Below are 17,293 nucleotides of genomic sequence, written 5' to 3'. Positions count from 1 at the left end.
TACATTTCTAATTTGTAGTATTTGCTGATATTAATATTACTTTTACTACATATTGGGATAGGATCTTCTTGGAGATGGGAATACCTTTTTAAATCTACCAAAAAGCTCAGATTGCAGTGTGGGATTCCGCCAAAATCACCTAGATCTGTTGACGGTCTGATGATTAACATCCAATGCCTATGGCCAGCTTTTTTTCTTTATTACTTTATTTATTATATACTCTTATATAAGTCGACCCGAGTATAAGCCGAGGCACCTAATTTTGCCTAGAAAAACTGGGAAAACTAATTGACTCGAGTATAAGCCGGGTATGCATTATTCCCTAATCCCTATTTTAGTATGCATGGCTCCTTATCCACATCCTTGTGTGCATGACTCCTTATTCCCATCCTTGTATTCGTGGCTCCTTATTCCCATCCTTGTATGCGTGGTTCCTCATCCCCGTCCTTGCATGTATGGCCCCCCATGAGAAAACCATTAAAAAAAATCAAAACCTCCTACTTACCTTCCCTGCGCGCCCTTGCAGCATCTCGTTTCGGCTTCCAGCAACTCCTGTGGCCGGGCGATTACGTGTTCCCACTCATTAAGCTAATGAATATTCATCTCTCTCCAGCCTATGGGAGTGGAAAGAGGTGACTATTCATTACCTTAATGAGCGGGTACCCGTTGGAGCCCGGAGGCTGCTGCTGTGACTGCGCGCGCTATAAGAGAAATGAATATTCATTGCCAGTGCAGTGAATATTAATTTATAATTAGCAGCGGCACAGGCTTTAGCCGCAGCCGCCAGCTTCTGCCTCCTGTGACCCGCTCTCCCACCTCTCCCCCTCCCCCGCCATAAACTGGGACAATGACTCCTGTATAAGCCGAGGGGGCATTTTTAGCAGAAAAAAATGTGCTGAGAAACTCTGCTTATACACAAGTATATACGGTACTTTAAATCCTTATCAATACTATACCTTATTATATTTTTAATATTGAGTGTATTTTTTGAGATGCCTTGATGTATAAGTCAAAAGATAATCCCAGTGGTTTAATGTTTGATGTGTGTGTTTTTTATTTTTTTGTTTTTTTTTATTCCTGATGCCTGAATTTTTCTTTAGGTCGTCCCCCAGGACCTGAAATGGAATACTGTACAGATCGCGAGTCTTATTCATTGGCAGCTGGTCTGGCATTGGGTATGGTCTGTCTAGGGGTAAGCCTTCAATGTGAAAAAAGCTTTATGGCAATCTAATTATTCCTATACAGTATCAGGGTATATGCACACGTTTCATAACCAATTTTTCTGCTGCAAAAACCGTAGTGTTGGCCAGAAAAAACGCTGCATAATATGCATTGCTTATTTCCATTCATTTGAGTGGGTGGAAAATAAGTTTTGAAATGCTGTAGATTTTGGGTGGAAAAATTGACGGTTTAAAGCGTAAACACGCCCTTATGGTTATTTTACAGTGATGTTTTGTTGATTGGATTTATAGTTTTCAACTAGTGCAGATTTTAAAGCGTTTTTATTTTGGGGGTGGTGGGGGGGCTTTTGGACAATTTCTACTTGTTAGAAGATTGACGTGACAATTGACTGCTCACAGTGCAATCTGTTGAGTTCTGGCAGTAAAATTCAAGTGTTTGTCCAGGGTTACTATATCTTGATAGGTCCTCAACCACAGACACCCCACCATAAGCTGTTTTCAGCTGCAGTGGTGGCTAGATGTGAATGAAGCCCAACAGCAATGCTTCGTTCACCGTTCCCAGGTATTGCAACTCCTATTCATGTCAGTTTGCTAAAATGGGTTTTCCACACTTAATCAACACCTTGCCATTGGAGATGTGTTGTGGTTAAATTTACTTCCTTGTCCATGTCAGTTAAGGATGAAGAGGCCCTGGGTTATAGCTTCCTGCCACTTTGAGTCGGACAGTAAGTAGTTATGTGTTTGCTCCTTCCATCAGATAGACCACTCTTTCAAGCACTGAGCTAATCTGTTTAGTTTATTTTCTGAAGAAAGCAGGCTAAGGCTACTTTCACACTAGCATCGACTCGGCCCGTCGCAGTGCGTCGGGCCGAGGTTCCGACGCTAGCAGTGAAATGCGCCGCACAACGGAGGCAGCGGATGCATTTTCCCTGCGCATCCGCTGCCCCATTGTAAGGTGCGGGGAGGTGGGGCGGAGTTCCGGCCGCGCATGCGCCGTCGGAAAAAGCGGTCCGTCGGCAGCAAAAAATGTTACATGTAACGTTTTTTGCTCCCTGCGGTCCGCCACAACACGTCGTGTCTCAATGCGTCACAATGCATCGCTAATGTTAATCTATGGGGCAAAAACGCATCCTGCAAACAACTTTGCAGGATGCGTTTTTTCCCATAAACGATGCATTGCGACGTATTGCAAAAAACGCTAGTGTGAAAGTAGCCTAACCTGATTGTGTTATTTTAGTTTCTTATTTTCTTTTCTTCCCCTCTAACTGGGAAACAGAAATGACACAATCTCCCTTCTCATCTGCAAATGAGAAGGGAAAACAGTGCTGACTAATAAGAATAATAAAACGGCATACATACTGGTACTCTTCCCAAAATTAAAATATCATCAAGTTAATGCATTTCAGTTCTTCAATACAAAAGTGAAACTCATATATAGAGTCATTACAAAGAGTACCTCCTTGTTTGTTTAGCTATGCCACTGTGGTGGTATTGTCGGAAAGGATTCTGACGTATTTTCCCCAAAGCTGTGGGAGAAAATGGTACAAGTCGTATTTTACTGCATTTAATTCTTTAAGGTTAGATGAGTTGTAGCGTTCTTCCGTGTCCCATAAACCTTGGCATAAACTATCTCCCATATGAGCGCCCCATCCGTGAGGATTGGCATCAGTGGTATGAGATGGCGTTATTACCCATGGAACACCATTCATCAAATGGTTTGAATCTAGCCACCACGTTAAGGAAGTTAAGACCTCCTGGGACAAGGTTATTTTTGCATTTAGGCGACCAAGTAGCCGTCCTTCTTCTTGTAGGATCCGGTGTTGCAGTGTTCGGGTATGGTATTGGGCCCATTGCACTGCAGGTGTACAAGAAATAAGGGATCCTAGCAACGACATAGCTTGTCTTAGGGATACACGTGGATTATTTATTGCAGCTGTGACTTTGTTTGATGAGTGATATTTTTACCTGAGGGAGAAGACACTTTTGGGTTATGGAGTCTAGATGGAACCCCAAAAACGCTTGAAGGGAAAGTGGAGTAAGTCTGGATTTGTTGATATTGATGATCCAGCCTAGATCCTTTAGAGATGAAATTGCGTGAGCCAAGCGGTCAGCACATTGAGTAACTGAATTTCCGATGACAAAAAAGTCATCCAGGTAGGGCACAATTAATGTCTCTTTTTGGCGAAGATAAGCCATCACCTCTAGCATTACTTTGGTGAAGATCCTTGGCGCTGTAGAGAGGCCGAAGGGCATGGCTGCATACTGGAAATGACGAATCTTGCCGTTGATTGTCACCGCTACCCTGAAGAATTTCTGGTATCTGTCATGGATAGGGAGATGGTAATAAGCATCTTTTAGATCAATGCCCCCCATCATACAGTTTGGAAAAAGGAGCTTTATAGTGGATCTAATAGATTCCATTTTAAACTTATGGTTTTCAACAAATGAATTGAGTTTTTTAAGGTTTATGATTGTCCTGAATGAACCATCGGGTTTGGAAATCAGGAATAAGGGAGAGTAGAATCCCCTACTTTCCTGCCCCTTAGGAACCCAGACTAAAACCCGTTTTGATAATAGGGTTTGAATTTCAATCTCAAGGGCCTGTTGTTGCGCAGGCGATCCGAGGGATGTTATAATATATGATTCGTGGGGAAAGCGAGAGAATTGTAATTTTATTCCATCTCGGATTATATTTAAAATCCACGAACTAGTTGTTATTTTTTCCCACTGCGGGGGCGAAAAATTTTAATCTGCCCCCTACTGGAGTGGTTATATCATTAGTATTTGTTTCCTTTTGAGGGGTTGTTTCTTCTGAACATGGTACCTCTCTGTTTGTCTTCTTTAGTAGCCCATGTTGTCAGCCTGTCCGTTTGCCTTCTTTTGCCAAACGGCCTTCTCTTAAAGGCTCACCTATAAAAAGGAATAGAGGAATCAGGAAAAGCTTTTTTCCTGTCTTTTGCCTTTTTGAGGATTTCATCTAAGGTTTTACCAAAGAGGAACTCACCCTCACACGGGATCGCACATATTTTAGATTTTGATTGCGCGTCCCCTTTCCAACTTTTCATCCATAACGCCCGTCTGGCGTTATTTACGAGACCTGCAGATCTTGCTGCCAAGCGGAGAGAATCTGCGGATGCGTCCGCCATAAAGGCTGCTGCGCCTCGTATTAAGGGGATAGCAGCCCGTAATTTTTCCCTTGAGGTTTTATTCTTGATTTGTTGGTCTAACTGGTCAATCCAGATGAGCATTGACCTAGCGGTGCAAGGACTAGCAACTGCTGGTTTGAATATGCCTGTAGTTGCCTCCCAAGACCTTTTAAGGGATAACTCCGCTTTGCGATCCAGAGGGTTGGATAGCAATCCCGCATCTTCTACGGGTAATGTGGACTGTCTAGAGGTGGAGGCCACCGCTGTGTCAACCTTAGGGATTTTGGTCCACGTAAGTAGCTCGTCGTCACTAAACGGGTATTTCCGTTTTGACGCAGAGGGTAAAAAACTTCTCTGATCCTGCTTCTCCCACTCTCTTTTTATTAATGCTTTCACTGCCGGGATGACTGGAAAACATCTCTTTTTTCTCTCTGCTAAACCCGCAAACATTATGTCCTGCGTGGTTTGTGTGCCTTTTGCCTCCTCACACCCCATGGTGTCCCTTATTGATTTCACTAGATTGTCCACACTTTCCAAGGGAAAACATGAACGTCCCTCAATTTCTGATGACGACGATGATGATGATGATAGGGAGGCTTCTGAGAGTACTGCTTGGCCACTGTCAGAATCTGAAGATGATGTTAGTTTTTTAGGTTTAGTTTTGTGTGGCTTATCGTGGGACATGGCTTTTAACTCTTCTCTTATTATGGCACGTAAGTCTGTAATGGACACTGATGCTCCTTGTGTTGTCTCCGTTATACAGTCCTTGCAAAGCTTTTTAGGGTATGAGTCTGACAGGGGCTGGCTACATAAGGCGCATTCCTTGTGTTTAGTTTTTTGTCGTTTTTTAATCTGACCAGAACAACACATAATGAGAAGGAGAGGGAGAGAAAAAGAGGGAGATGGCGTCATCTTAATAGGCAGAGTTAAAAACTCACCCAGTGAAGCTATCAATACCGGATCAAAAGGCCGAGGTTTTGTCCTGGATTTGTCCACCACATCGCTTTTGCGACCGGTATCTGAAGATCCTCTGCTGGCACGATCCTTGGCGGGGGGGTACTTGGTCTCCTGTAGGGTCCATGGCACCTGGGGATGACCTTGCATCGCCAAATAATGGTGCCTACTTGATTTATACAGGGCGTTTCCCAGCTTTTTTTTTTTTTTCCGCGGCCCTGCGCATGCGCAAAACCGCGCTCCCCCCGCCGCTGACATCGGCCTGGATGCCCCGGAAGTTCAGCACATACTTCCGGTGCAAAAGCATTGGTGGCAGTCGGTGCATGCGCGGTCCGGGATTTTACACCGGACCGCATTCCGGAACGCTCCTCTCACCTCACCTGATCAGTGAGGGCTTGTTCCGCCGCTTGCTTCCGCCACATGTTCTGGAGTGATGCGGAGCGGCCTTCCCCAGACCCGGCCATCATCCAGGCTTTCATCAGACGAGGGGGGAACCGTCAAACGGAAACTCCCCGACGCTGCTTCCAGACTGCAGCCCCTGCCGTTCCCGGAGATACTGCACAGGCGGCATGCATGCCCAGGTACTTTCTGTAGAAATCCTGTCGTTCCCGCAGGAACAGGAAACCTAAACTGAGGAGGAGAGGCGGACCGCTCCCTTTTATTTTCTGTAGGTTTCCTGTTCCTGTGGGGCGGATCCCTCTCTCCAGTGGGGTGCTGTCGTGGCGAAGAGTAAAAGGTTTGCTATCACTGATCTAGGTCTTCTACTGCTGCTAGCTACAAATGGATTAGGTCTGTGGCTGCAGGTGGGTACAGCTAATGAGGGGAGCAAACACTAATCTATCCTAGTTACAGCAGCTATAACCCAAGGTTTCTGTCCTACAATAAAAAGGACGATAAAAGTATTTTATGGTAAGCAATGAAAAAAATCCACTTTTTATTGTTCATATTCATAATACAGCATACGATGGTACATGCCCTGATATCTTTTTATAGTGGTTATAGGTAGACAGCGGTCATAAGGATTATAATGCGTCCATGCACATGAGCTCCAATTGTGCAATTTCTGTGTTTAACTACTGTGTATTTGCTGGTGTGGTTAATACTTTTGTCATATTTAATCATAACTTTTGTATGTGTCCCTCTTGCAGCATGGAAGCAATTTGATTGGTATGTCTGACTTGAATGTTCCAGAACAGCTGTACCAATATATGGTAGGAGGACACAAGCGTTCACAAGTGGGGGTTAACCGGGAAAAACACAAGTCCCCAAGTTATCAGATCAAGGTAGCTGAATGTCTGATGGGATACCCTGTATTGCCTCAGCATAATTCTCATAAGAGGATTTATTTTTCTTCTTATTCATGGTTTATTGCATAAATTGATCTTTTATTTATGTATTTGATATTGTGCTCATCTCCTTACGATTTGTAATCCTTCCAGTTAAAAAGGGCCTGTCACAATAAAAATACAGTCCATTCTGCAGGCACCATGTTATAGAGCAGGGGAGTTAATTAGACTGATACATAGTTTTGTGAAAAAAGTTTCAGTATTACCTGTGATTTATTCATTTAATTCTCTCTTATTTTATGCTTTTTGGTCTTTTGAGCTGCTTTCTATGTTTCTGTGCATACGGAAATAACTGTCAATTACTGATGGGACCGCCCGCTGGACAAAAGAGCAGGAAAAATATAGGGATAAATTAAATGTATGAGATCAAATGGCTAAAAACTGGCAGGTGCCTATGTATTCACCCCTTTTGCTTAAGTCCCATGCTTAGTGAAAGGAAGTTTCAAGTGTCAGTGTCTGACAGTATATGCACACCTTTTCTGAAATGCCACAGAGGCTACAGCACCATTTAGCAAGAGGCACCACTAGCCAAAAATAACACTATCAAAACCAAGGAGATTTCCAAACAAGTCAGGGACAATGTTGAGAAGTACAAGCCAGTTGGGTTCTTAAAAAAAAACAACAACAACAACAACAAAAAAAACCCAATTGCTGACGATCCCTCCGGAGCGCCATCAAATCCATTATCATCAAATGGAAAGAACATAGTACCACAACAAACCTGCCAAGAGAGGGCTGGCTACCATAACTCTCAGCCCGGGCAAGAAGGGTATTAATCAGACAGGCAGAACAGATACCAAAGGTAACCCTGAAGGAGCTGCAGAGTTCCCAAGCAGAGACTGGAGTATCTGTCGGGAAGACCACAGTAAGTCGTACAGTCCATAGAGTTGGCCTAATGGAAGAGTGGGCAGAAGAAAGATTTTACTTGCACACAAAAATTGTACGGCTCATTTTAAGTTTTCCAGAAGATGTGGGAGACTCCTTAAATGTACAGAGAAAGATGCTGTGTTCAGATGAGACCAAATTGAGCTTTTTGGATACATATACACACACTGTGGAAAAAACGTTTTTAATACACTGCAGATTTTGCAAGTTTTCCCACCTACAAAGAATGAAGAGGTCTGTAATTTTTGTCCTAGGTACACTTCAACTGTGAGGGACAGAATCTAAAAGTTAAAAGCAGAATCGCATTGTATGATTTTTTACATAAAGCATTTTCATTTTATTGCATGAAATAAATATTTGCTCACCTAGCAACCAGCAAGAATTGTGGCTCTCACAGACGTGTTAATTTTTCTTTAAAGGGAACCGGTCACCCTCCCCCCCCCTCCAGGCGTTTGTAACTAAAAGAGCCATCTTGTGCAGCACTAATGCTGCATTCTGACAATGTAGCTCTTTTAGTTCGGGTCCCTGGCACTGCTGAAATAATCGCTTATGAAATTTGTCCCTCATACCTCAACAGGTGTGTGGACACCTGTTGTGTTTTATTAATCTTTTCCTTTTGTCTTTCAGGTTTCTTTGTCTTCAGGGTAACGGTGTAATTTCTCACCCTGTTTCCCACACTTATGCGACCGAGAGAGCATTGTGGTGTGACCCACATCACCCACCCTAAGACCCACAGGCAGGACTTTATCCAATGTCACCTTTTACTGGTGTTTCAAGGTGATTCCTGGTGGCCTGTCCTTTGTCTTTTCCCCACCCCACCCCTCTTCTCGGAGAGGGCTGGGAGGAAGACGGTGGTCACCAGTGGTGCCCTCCCCCCTTCTTGTAAGGAGTTGATGCCGGCTTCTGCACCGTATCCAGACAGTTCGGGAAGGAGGATCCCGTATTCCAGTTGACCCTCTCCCACCCGAGGGCTCCTGATGTGATCCTCATTGCTGCAGAGGGACCGGGACTTCCTGCAGATATGTCTCCCACAGGGACTCACCGCAGGTATGTCTTCCACCCCTCCCTCCGCAGCGGCAGGCGTTATCACGAGGTACACTGTCCCTTCATCCCAAGGGGACAGGGCGGCGTTAGTGGTAGAGAAAAGCCGGCGGCCATGTTTCCCATAGCCAAGCCCAGCACCACCACCCCACCTCCCTTTTGCTGGCCGCACCTTTCCTTTAGCCAGTCACTGGCGTGCCTTTAAATTGCACACTCTTTTTATCCAACAGGATGCGTTTTCCTCCTCTTATTTTGAGCCGTTTTTCGGCGCTCTTTCTTCTGCTCCTATCACTGTGCTTCTCCTTCCCGGTTGTTCACATCCCCGGCGTGTCAGTCAATCAGAAAGGGACCTTTGTTTTCGCCGGCAGACTGTCCTGGCTGTTCACGCCTCTCCAACCCCGGCATGTCAGCCAATAGGACACTTGCTTTCTCTTGCCGGCTGGGAGATTGCAGCGATGTGGGGACAGGCGGAGGCGGAGTCTGCATCAGCCTCTTCACACCTCCATGTCCTTCATGCTCTGCAATCCTGCTGGCGCTCTGCTCACGGGGGACACGGCTATTTCCTGCCCTGTCTGCAGACAGCTTCCACAGCTCTTTCTGCTGGTTTCGCTGGCATCAGGTAGGTTCTGTTCTTTTTGTCTGCAGGATCCCCAAGGCTCAACTTATGCCCAATCCTAGAAAGGCTTCTGCTTGCCCCTCTAAGCCTACTGTAATTCACTTTGCCTGTGACCTCTGCAAAAGGAAGTGGTCTTCAGGCCAGCCCTCCGCTTTCTGCCTGTCCTGCAACCCCTCCACCATGTCTGTCCCACAGGAGCACCCTATCGCTCGGGATGAGATCACTCCCCTCCCTCTGGAGTGGACTGTTGCCACGTCACCGTTGATCACCGATCTGACAAAAGTTTTCAGTCCCTGGTCCAGGTCCTGGACAGACTTCCACAACTGCCATCAGTGCTCTCACGGTGATTCACATGCACCTTACCGCGACCTCCACAGGGTTTAATCGGGTACAAAGCAAATTAAGCGGGCTCCTTCCAGTTCTTCCTCTAGTTCTCTGGGTCCCTCTGCATCCTTCCGGATGCCTTCCTCACTCCATACCCCCTCCTCGGAGGCAGCTTTTGGGTTGGAGGTGGATTCCCAGTCTCAGTCTTATACGGACCAGAACTCAAAGATGCAGGACTTGGTCAATAGCCTTATCTTGGCAATTACCCAAACTCTGAACCTAAGGGAGGACTAGGCACCTGCTCAGGAGCACTCTTTCCTTCAAAAGGGTAAACTGTCCTTCCTGGAATTTCCCTAATCACAGGAAATTTGAAACAATTATGTCTAAACTCTGGGAACACCCTGAAAAGCACTTCCTAGGAAGTAAGCAGCTAGATATTCTCTATCACTTTAGGCCAGACCTCGTTGGTAAATGGGATGAATCCCTTAATATGGATCAGCTGGTTTCTCACCTGTCTTCCAAGACAGTCTTGCCTCTACCGGACGGTGCATCTTTTAAGGATTCTATGGATAGACAGATTGAATTCTTGGCTAAGTCAGCCTTTGAGGCTGCTGGCGCCTCCCTCTGTCCCATATTTGCCTCCACCTGGGTGTCAAAGTCCATGTCTGCCTGGGCAAGAATGCTTCATCAAGGTATTCTAGCGGCAGCTCCTCTGGATGAGATGGCAGACCTGATTGCCCATACTGGTCTGTTGACTGAAACGTCGCTACAGAAGGCAGAATAAATGTGAGTCTCTATTTTTTCACCATCCATTGTGGCGCTGTCTTTTTTCTCTGAACTCTTCCTTAGATGCGGCTAGCTGCTTCCTCAGGGCTGCCAGCAACATCGTTGCTATACACTGCATTCTCTGCTTGAAAGCCTGGAAGGTGGTTCCGCTGTCAAAAAAGTCCCTCACTTGACTTCCAAGGCTTTAGACTTTTTGGGTCCAAGCTGGATCAAATAATTTCGGATGCCACAGTCGGGAAAAGCACCTCGTTTTCCAAGCCTAAATGTCCTTTTAATAGGAAAAGGTTGCTTCAATCTCAAGTGAGATAGTGACTTCTGGCTACAAAATTGACTTTTGTTTTCTCCCAGGAAGACATTTCATTCTGTCTCGCCCGCCGAGACATCCCAACCACGCACAGGAGTGATCGTACCCGTCCCCCAGAATGAACGGTTTTCGGGGTTCTACTGTTATGTGATTGAACTGTCACGTTCGCATCCGCCATTTCAGGACGGAGTCCCTACGTTCGGTAATCGCCTCTATGGAACCGGGATAATTTCTTCACATTCCTGTTTGTGTTCAGCACCAGAGGTTCCTATGGTTTGCGATCCAAGAGGATCTTTATCAGTTCATGGCCCTTCCTTTCGACCTGGCCTCTGCCCCCAGACTATTCACGAAGGTCATGGCAGCGGTCATGGACATCCTTTGCTCTAAGGGGTTTCTCATAATTCCTTACTTGGACAATCTTCTGATCAAGGATCTGTGCTGCCGAGACTGCGACCAGCGTCTACAGTTTACTCTTGACACTGGTCTATCTTGGCTGGATTATCAACAGAGAGAAGTCCTCCCTGACCCCAGCTCAGCACCTGGTGTTTCTGGGTATAAGGTTCAACACGACCCAAGCCCGTGCCTTCCAAAGGAGAAGTTTTCATTCCTCTGCCAGGGGATCCAAACTCTAAAGCGAAGAGCTTCTCTCCCCCTACGGTCCTGTATGAATGTTCTAGGGAAGAGGATTGCCGCCATGGAAGCCGTTCCTTTTGCCCAGTTATATAACAGTCCTCCTTCATCTGGCCGTCTGGCCAGCCTCAGACAAGAGGACCATCTCCCTAGATGGGCCCTTGCTTCAACCTCTCAAGGTGAGGAGGTCCCTCACCTGGTGACGCTAGTGGCATCAGTCCTTTCTTCCTCTCTGGTGGCAGGTCATCACTAATGACGCCAGGGGAGCGTTTTTTTTTTTCTTCATCACACAGCGCAGGGCCGCTGGAATGCCCAAGAGGACGCTCTCCCCATCAATCTCCTGGAGATCGGGGCAATTTTCTTTGCCCTTCGCTACAGGCAGACCCTCTTCGCATTCCAGTCGGTCCGCATCCAATCGGACAACGCCACGGCCGTGGCTTACATAAACAGTCAAGGCGGAACATGCAGCAAACAGGTTATGATACAGGTGACAAGGATTCTGCAATAGGCAGAACATTTTGTTCCCGTCAAATCAGCCGTGCACATTCTGGGGGTAGAAAATCAGGTAACTGATTTTCTGAGCCGTCAGGGTCTCGCTTCGGGCGAGTGGTCGCTCAGCTCCGCTGTTTTCATCCAGATATGCCAGAAATGGGGCACCCCGGACACGACATGATGGCGTCTCGGATGAACCACAAGGTTCCTCAATTTGTAGCCAGGTCTCGGGATCCGCTGGCCATCAGTTGCGATGCTCTAGTAATCCCGTAGTCACAGTTCCAACTGTCTTATCTTTTACCGCCTCTCCCCTTGATCCGAGAGTCGTGAAAAAGATAAAGGCAGAAGGGATCCCCTTAATTCTGATAGCTCTGGACTGGCCAAGAAGATTCTGGTGCGTGAAGCTGGTGAACATGCTCATGGACACCCCTTGGATGCTTCCAGACCGTTCAGATCTTCTGTCTCAAGGCCCCTTTTCCACCAGAGTTCACAGTCTCTAAGTTTAACAGTATGGCCGTTGTATAAACTTGAATGCTAATTGAATTAAGCATATCGGGTAATGTGCAATGAGGGAGGTGAGGCCTAAGGATACTACACCCTTTCATCAAGATATGCAGAATTATTATGCAGCTTGTTATTCTAAGGCAGGGCTCCCCAACCTGTAGCTCGGGAGCCACATGTGGCTCACGGTCCCATGAATTGTGGCTCACGACTGTCTGCCAGCTTGGTGCATTAGGTCCAGGTCTAGCAAACAAGTATGAAGAGCACATCTCAAAATGGTGAATTTTGTGAGTAGCCCTGCACAGAATTGTAGATCTGGATGCACATTTACTGGTCCTAGGGGTTTAGAGATGTTTTAGGTATGGTACGCTGGAGGTACTACCTGTTAGAGGAGGTGCTCAAAGCTGGATGTGACAGTGTGTTGGGAGAATACTGAATGGGAGTATTGTGCGAACTCCTGGATCTTAGTTTACTGCTTTGGAGTGATTTCTGTGGAAAAGCTTTGGTTAGCATCATACCTGTAATGGGGGCTTTGGTTGACACTACTTTGAAGGCGTGGGAGCTGGATGTGGCTCGCGACCCTCTCTCAGTGCTGAATGTGGCTCGCAACCCTCTCTCTAAGCTGAATGTGGCTCTCAAGGTTAGAAAGGTTGGGGACCACTGTTCTAAGGCAAAATGGGCTAAAAAGAGATTTAATGGACTGAAAAGTCAAAACTTGTTGCAAGTCTTACAAAGGTATGCAGCTCGCTTGAAATTGCTGATATATTGGGGCATGATCACAAAACCATCAAAAGTTTTGTTGCAAATTGTCAAGTGTCACAAAAGTGTTGAGGAAAAAAAGGTGCACATTAACTGCCAAACATGTGAGAAGACTCAAACCTGAAGCGACCATGAGCCCATTATCCTCTAGTGCTGTCACATTCCAGAACTGCAACCTCCCTGGAGGGCCCAGAAGTACTAGTTGTTCAGTGCTCAGAGGCACGACCAAGGTAAGGGAGACCGAAACCCAACCACGACTGAACAAGTCACAGAAGTGGAAACGTCAAGACTGGGCCAAGCGGTATCTGAGTTTTCAAAGGTTTTATGGATTGATCAGATGAGTGATGGACCGGATGGATGGGCATACCATCACTTTGACTCAGCAAGGTGAAGGTGGGGTACTACTATGGGCTGGTATTAAAGATTAGCTAGTTGTACCTTATTTGGTTGAAGATGGACTCAAAATCTACTCCCAAACCAACCGACAGTTTATAGGACACACTTTCTTCAAGTCGTCAGAGTTCTCCACTGTTTGGCTAGCAGGTAAAGGCATTAAAGCTGAAAAGATATGGCCCATTCTCCACCTGACCTAAACCCTATTGAAAACTTGTGAGCCCTTTTTAAATGGCATATTTACAGTGAAGGAAAACTGTATACCTCTCTGAGCAGTGTATGGGAGCCTGTGGTTGGAAAAAAAGGAATTAACACTATCGCGGTCACCTATCTGTTAGAGCAGTATGCTTTAACACCTTACTTCCAACAGATGTACTATTACGCCAATGGCAGTATCCCCCCGCTTTGAAGTGGGCTCCGGCGGTGAGCCTACCTCAAAGCCGGGACATTTCAGCTGTTTTGAACAGTTGACATGCCTGCAATAGGCGCAGGTGAAATGGCGATCCACCCGCGCCTATTAACTAGTTAAATGCCACTGTCAAACTCTGACAGCTGCATTTAACAAGCGCATCCAGCCGGAAATGCACGCATCGGTGACCCCGTCACATGATCGGGGGTCATCGGTGCATCGGCATGACAACCAGAGGCCTCTATGGTTGTTGATGCTGGATTGCTGTAGCGCCACATTGTGGTTGGTGCTCATAGCAAGTCTGCAATTCAGCTACATAGAGGCGATCTGAGCATCGCCTCTATGTATCAGAGCCAATCAAGTTGTGGGCTAAGTTTTTACAAATGAATAAAATATAAAAGTTCAAATCACCCCCTTTCACCCAATTCAAAATAAAGCAATAAAAAAATCCATATCTGCACCAAAATTGTATCATTAAAAACGTCAGCTCAGCCCTGACCCAACCCCGATCACGAAAAATGGAGACGCTACGGGTATCGGAATATTTATAGAAACAGGAACACATGGGCTACTTGCACAGTGAACAAGTCTGTAGGAAAATGTTCACACACCACCAAGAAACTTGAAGGGTATCGGAATATTGCGCAATTTTTTTTATATATATATATATATATATATTTATTTTTTTTTTAGCAAAGTTTGGGATTTTTTTCACCACTTAGACAAAAAAGAACCAAGACATGTTTGGTATCTATGAAATAATAATGACCTGGAGAATCATAATGGCAGGTCAGTTTTAGCATTTAGTGAATCTAGCAAAAAAGCCAAACAAAAAAACAAGTGTGGGATTGCACTTTTTTTTGCAATTTCACCGAACTTGGATTTTTTTTTCTGTTTTCTGGTACACTACATGGTAAAAGAAAAATGGTGGTGTTCAAAAGTACAACTCGTCTTGCAAAAAATAAGCCCTTACATGGCCATATTAACAAAAATAAAAAAGTTATGGCTCTGGGAAGAAGGGGAGAGAAAAACGCAAAACCGAAAAAAGCTCTGGGGATTAAGGGGTTAAAAGGCACCCTTTGCCTTGGTGCACTGGGCTGTATTCAATGAAATGTGAAGAAAGATTAGAGATGCAGTAAAAAAGAATTTTTGGATGAATGCTCGTAATGTGAAAAAGATAGATAGGACAGCTCTCCTTAACTGATCACTATAGAAGGTGGTAACACTTTGTCCTGGATGATGGCGGGTAGTTCTGTTAACACACTGCACTTGCGAGAGATCCTTTCGGAATCCTTTTGCCACGTTTGTGCTTGTGGAGAATCCTGTTTGTACTTGCAGGGGATCCTGTATTGTAGATCCATGTATAGTTTGTATAATGAACAGTGTCAGTAAGGTGCCGGCCAGTGACTCCTATACTGACCTTTAAAAAAAAAAAAAGCTGCCGCCTTGCAGGTGTGTGACGTCACTGATGCAGTATGGGCTTTCTCAGGTAAGAGTACTTGCTTGTCCAATGCGTTTCTGCAGTTGCGACTGCCTTAATCAGGGATTACACCTGCCGTTTGTGGCAGTCTTTACATAGACAAGTACCTTGTTTCAGGATCTGATTAGCTTTTTTTATAATTTTTTTTAAAATGCAAAATTCTAACTGGCGTTAAATACTTTAAAACCATCAGGTCTCAGTAGTGAAAGTCTCCCCCCCTCCAAAGTTTTTCCACTTTTTCCGCATCCCAAAAGGAACTTCCCATTATGTGCTAATTTATAATGTAATGACAAGGGATACCCTGTGAACCGTCTTTTAATATTATAAATGTTCTTTCAGTCTTACTCGCAGTGCACGATTTGTCCTGCCTATGTAGTTTTTCTGGCACGGGCATTTTAGACAATTTACTTCACCCTTAGTGTAACGTTATATGCGTTATTTATTACGTATGCGTTATTTAAAACGTATATTTATAACATAATGTTATATGCGTTTTTATCAGTGTACATACTTTTTCTGAAGTTTCAAAGGTGTATATTGGATCATGATTTCCTGTTATCCTACACATTACACAATTTTACATGGAAAAAAAAAACCTTTTTTCCCTCAAATTGTTTTATTTTTCACTACTATTCTGTTCTTGATAGATTGCAGGCTTTTCTAAATATGTGCTTGGATGGAATGAGATCACCTATTATTTTACACACTGATTCTGTGGAAGAAACACACTACTGCCTCACAAAATTCTATTAACCCTGTGGAAAACGAAGGTACACCGTAATGGCAGATTCCACTGTAAATAAAGATAAAGGCAATAAAAACCATCTACAAAGGCACGGGACCGTATCACATTTGCCATTAACAGCATTCCAACTGGACCCTATAAATGCTCATAATCGGTTTGAAATCCTAACAAGGGGGAAAGAGGAGCTAAAGATGCCAGGTGACACAATTTCTTTGGTCATTGAAGCTATTAATTTTGTTTTAACACATCATTATTTCAAGTATGAGAAACAATTACACTGCTAAAAGAAATAAAGGGAACACTTAAACAACAGCACATAACTCCAAGTAAATCAAACTTCTGTGAAATCAAACTGTCCACTTAGGAATTGACAATCAATTTCACATGTTGTTGTGCAAATGGAATAGACAACAGATGGAAATTATTGGCAATTATCAAGATACACGTGATAATTTTTTGGTCACTTTTGAATGTTGGTTGTGCTTTCACACTCGTGGTAGCATGAGACTCTACAACCCACACAAGTGGCTCAGGTAGTGCAGCTCATCCAGGATGGCACATCAATGTGAGCTGTGGCACGAGGGTTTGCTGTGTCGGGATCACACTCAGTCGGAGCAGCCTTTGGAAGTGGGGAATCACCAGAAATAATACACAAGACACGTCTTGTATAGTGTATCACTGGGAAGTCTCTGAAGCACGCCTGCCTTCAAGGTCCTATCCCTTCTTTATATAGTTGTTTCAGTAGGTTTAGTGGTTATACAAGTTTTGCATGTTTAAACAAAGAGACAAAACAGGAAAGAAAGAAAAGAAAACAGTTTCGTGGGCGGCAGTTTCACAACAAACAGTACAAAGGCAATTCCACAGACAAGAAAAACAGGATTTCATACTATAGCTAAAATGTCCTTGAATGGACAGGTCAATGTTTATCACAAAATTCTTTTTTTTTATTTTTGTTCATTGAGGTAATCATTTTTGTTCTGCTCTTCACAATCCCCCCTTTGACATATTCCATTCAAAACCTTGTCGATCATTTTAGTCATTCTTTTTGTGATATTACAAAAAAAAAACTTTATATTCTCACATCCATTACACAAAATTTATTTGTGCATACCGAGATACCCTTGAGTACAACCTTGAATAATACATATATAATTACAATAACCATAACTGTATGTATTAGGCTTTGCATAATCCCGGTAACCCACCCACCGATCCCTCTGAACCAATTGGCCGGGTTAAGAAAAGAAAAGGTATCTGACCACCAGCTATCCTTATTTTGGTCATTGTCTTTGTCATACTGA

The 17,293-nt window shown here is 44.5% G+C and overlaps 1 protein-coding gene across 3 annotated transcripts in view; it reads left to right on the top strand.

Annotated features, from left to right (window-relative positions):
• ANAPC1 (anaphase promoting complex subunit 1) overlaps positions 1–17,293 on the top strand; it is a 314,460-nt gene that overhangs the window by 215,413 nt on the left and 81,754 nt on the right. For all 3 annotated transcript variants that reach the window (XM_069769209.1, XM_069769210.1, XM_069769211.1), the window contains 2 exons: positions 1,101–1,192; positions 6,430–6,564. In XM_069769209.1, the coding sequence (XP_069625310.1) occupies positions 1,101–1,192; positions 6,430–6,564 (227 nt within the window). The remainder of the gene's footprint in view (positions 1–1,100; positions 1,193–6,429; positions 6,565–17,293) is intronic.

This window comes from Ranitomeya imitator, chromosome 5 (genome assembly GCF_032444005.1).
Source record: "Ranitomeya imitator isolate aRanImi1 chromosome 5, aRanImi1.pri, whole genome shotgun sequence".
Taxonomy (NCBI): Eukaryota; Metazoa; Chordata; class Amphibia; order Anura; family Dendrobatidae; genus Ranitomeya; species Ranitomeya imitator.
Note: the sequence above shows the minus strand (reverse complement) of the source record. Positions and strands in the feature narration are given on the sequence as shown.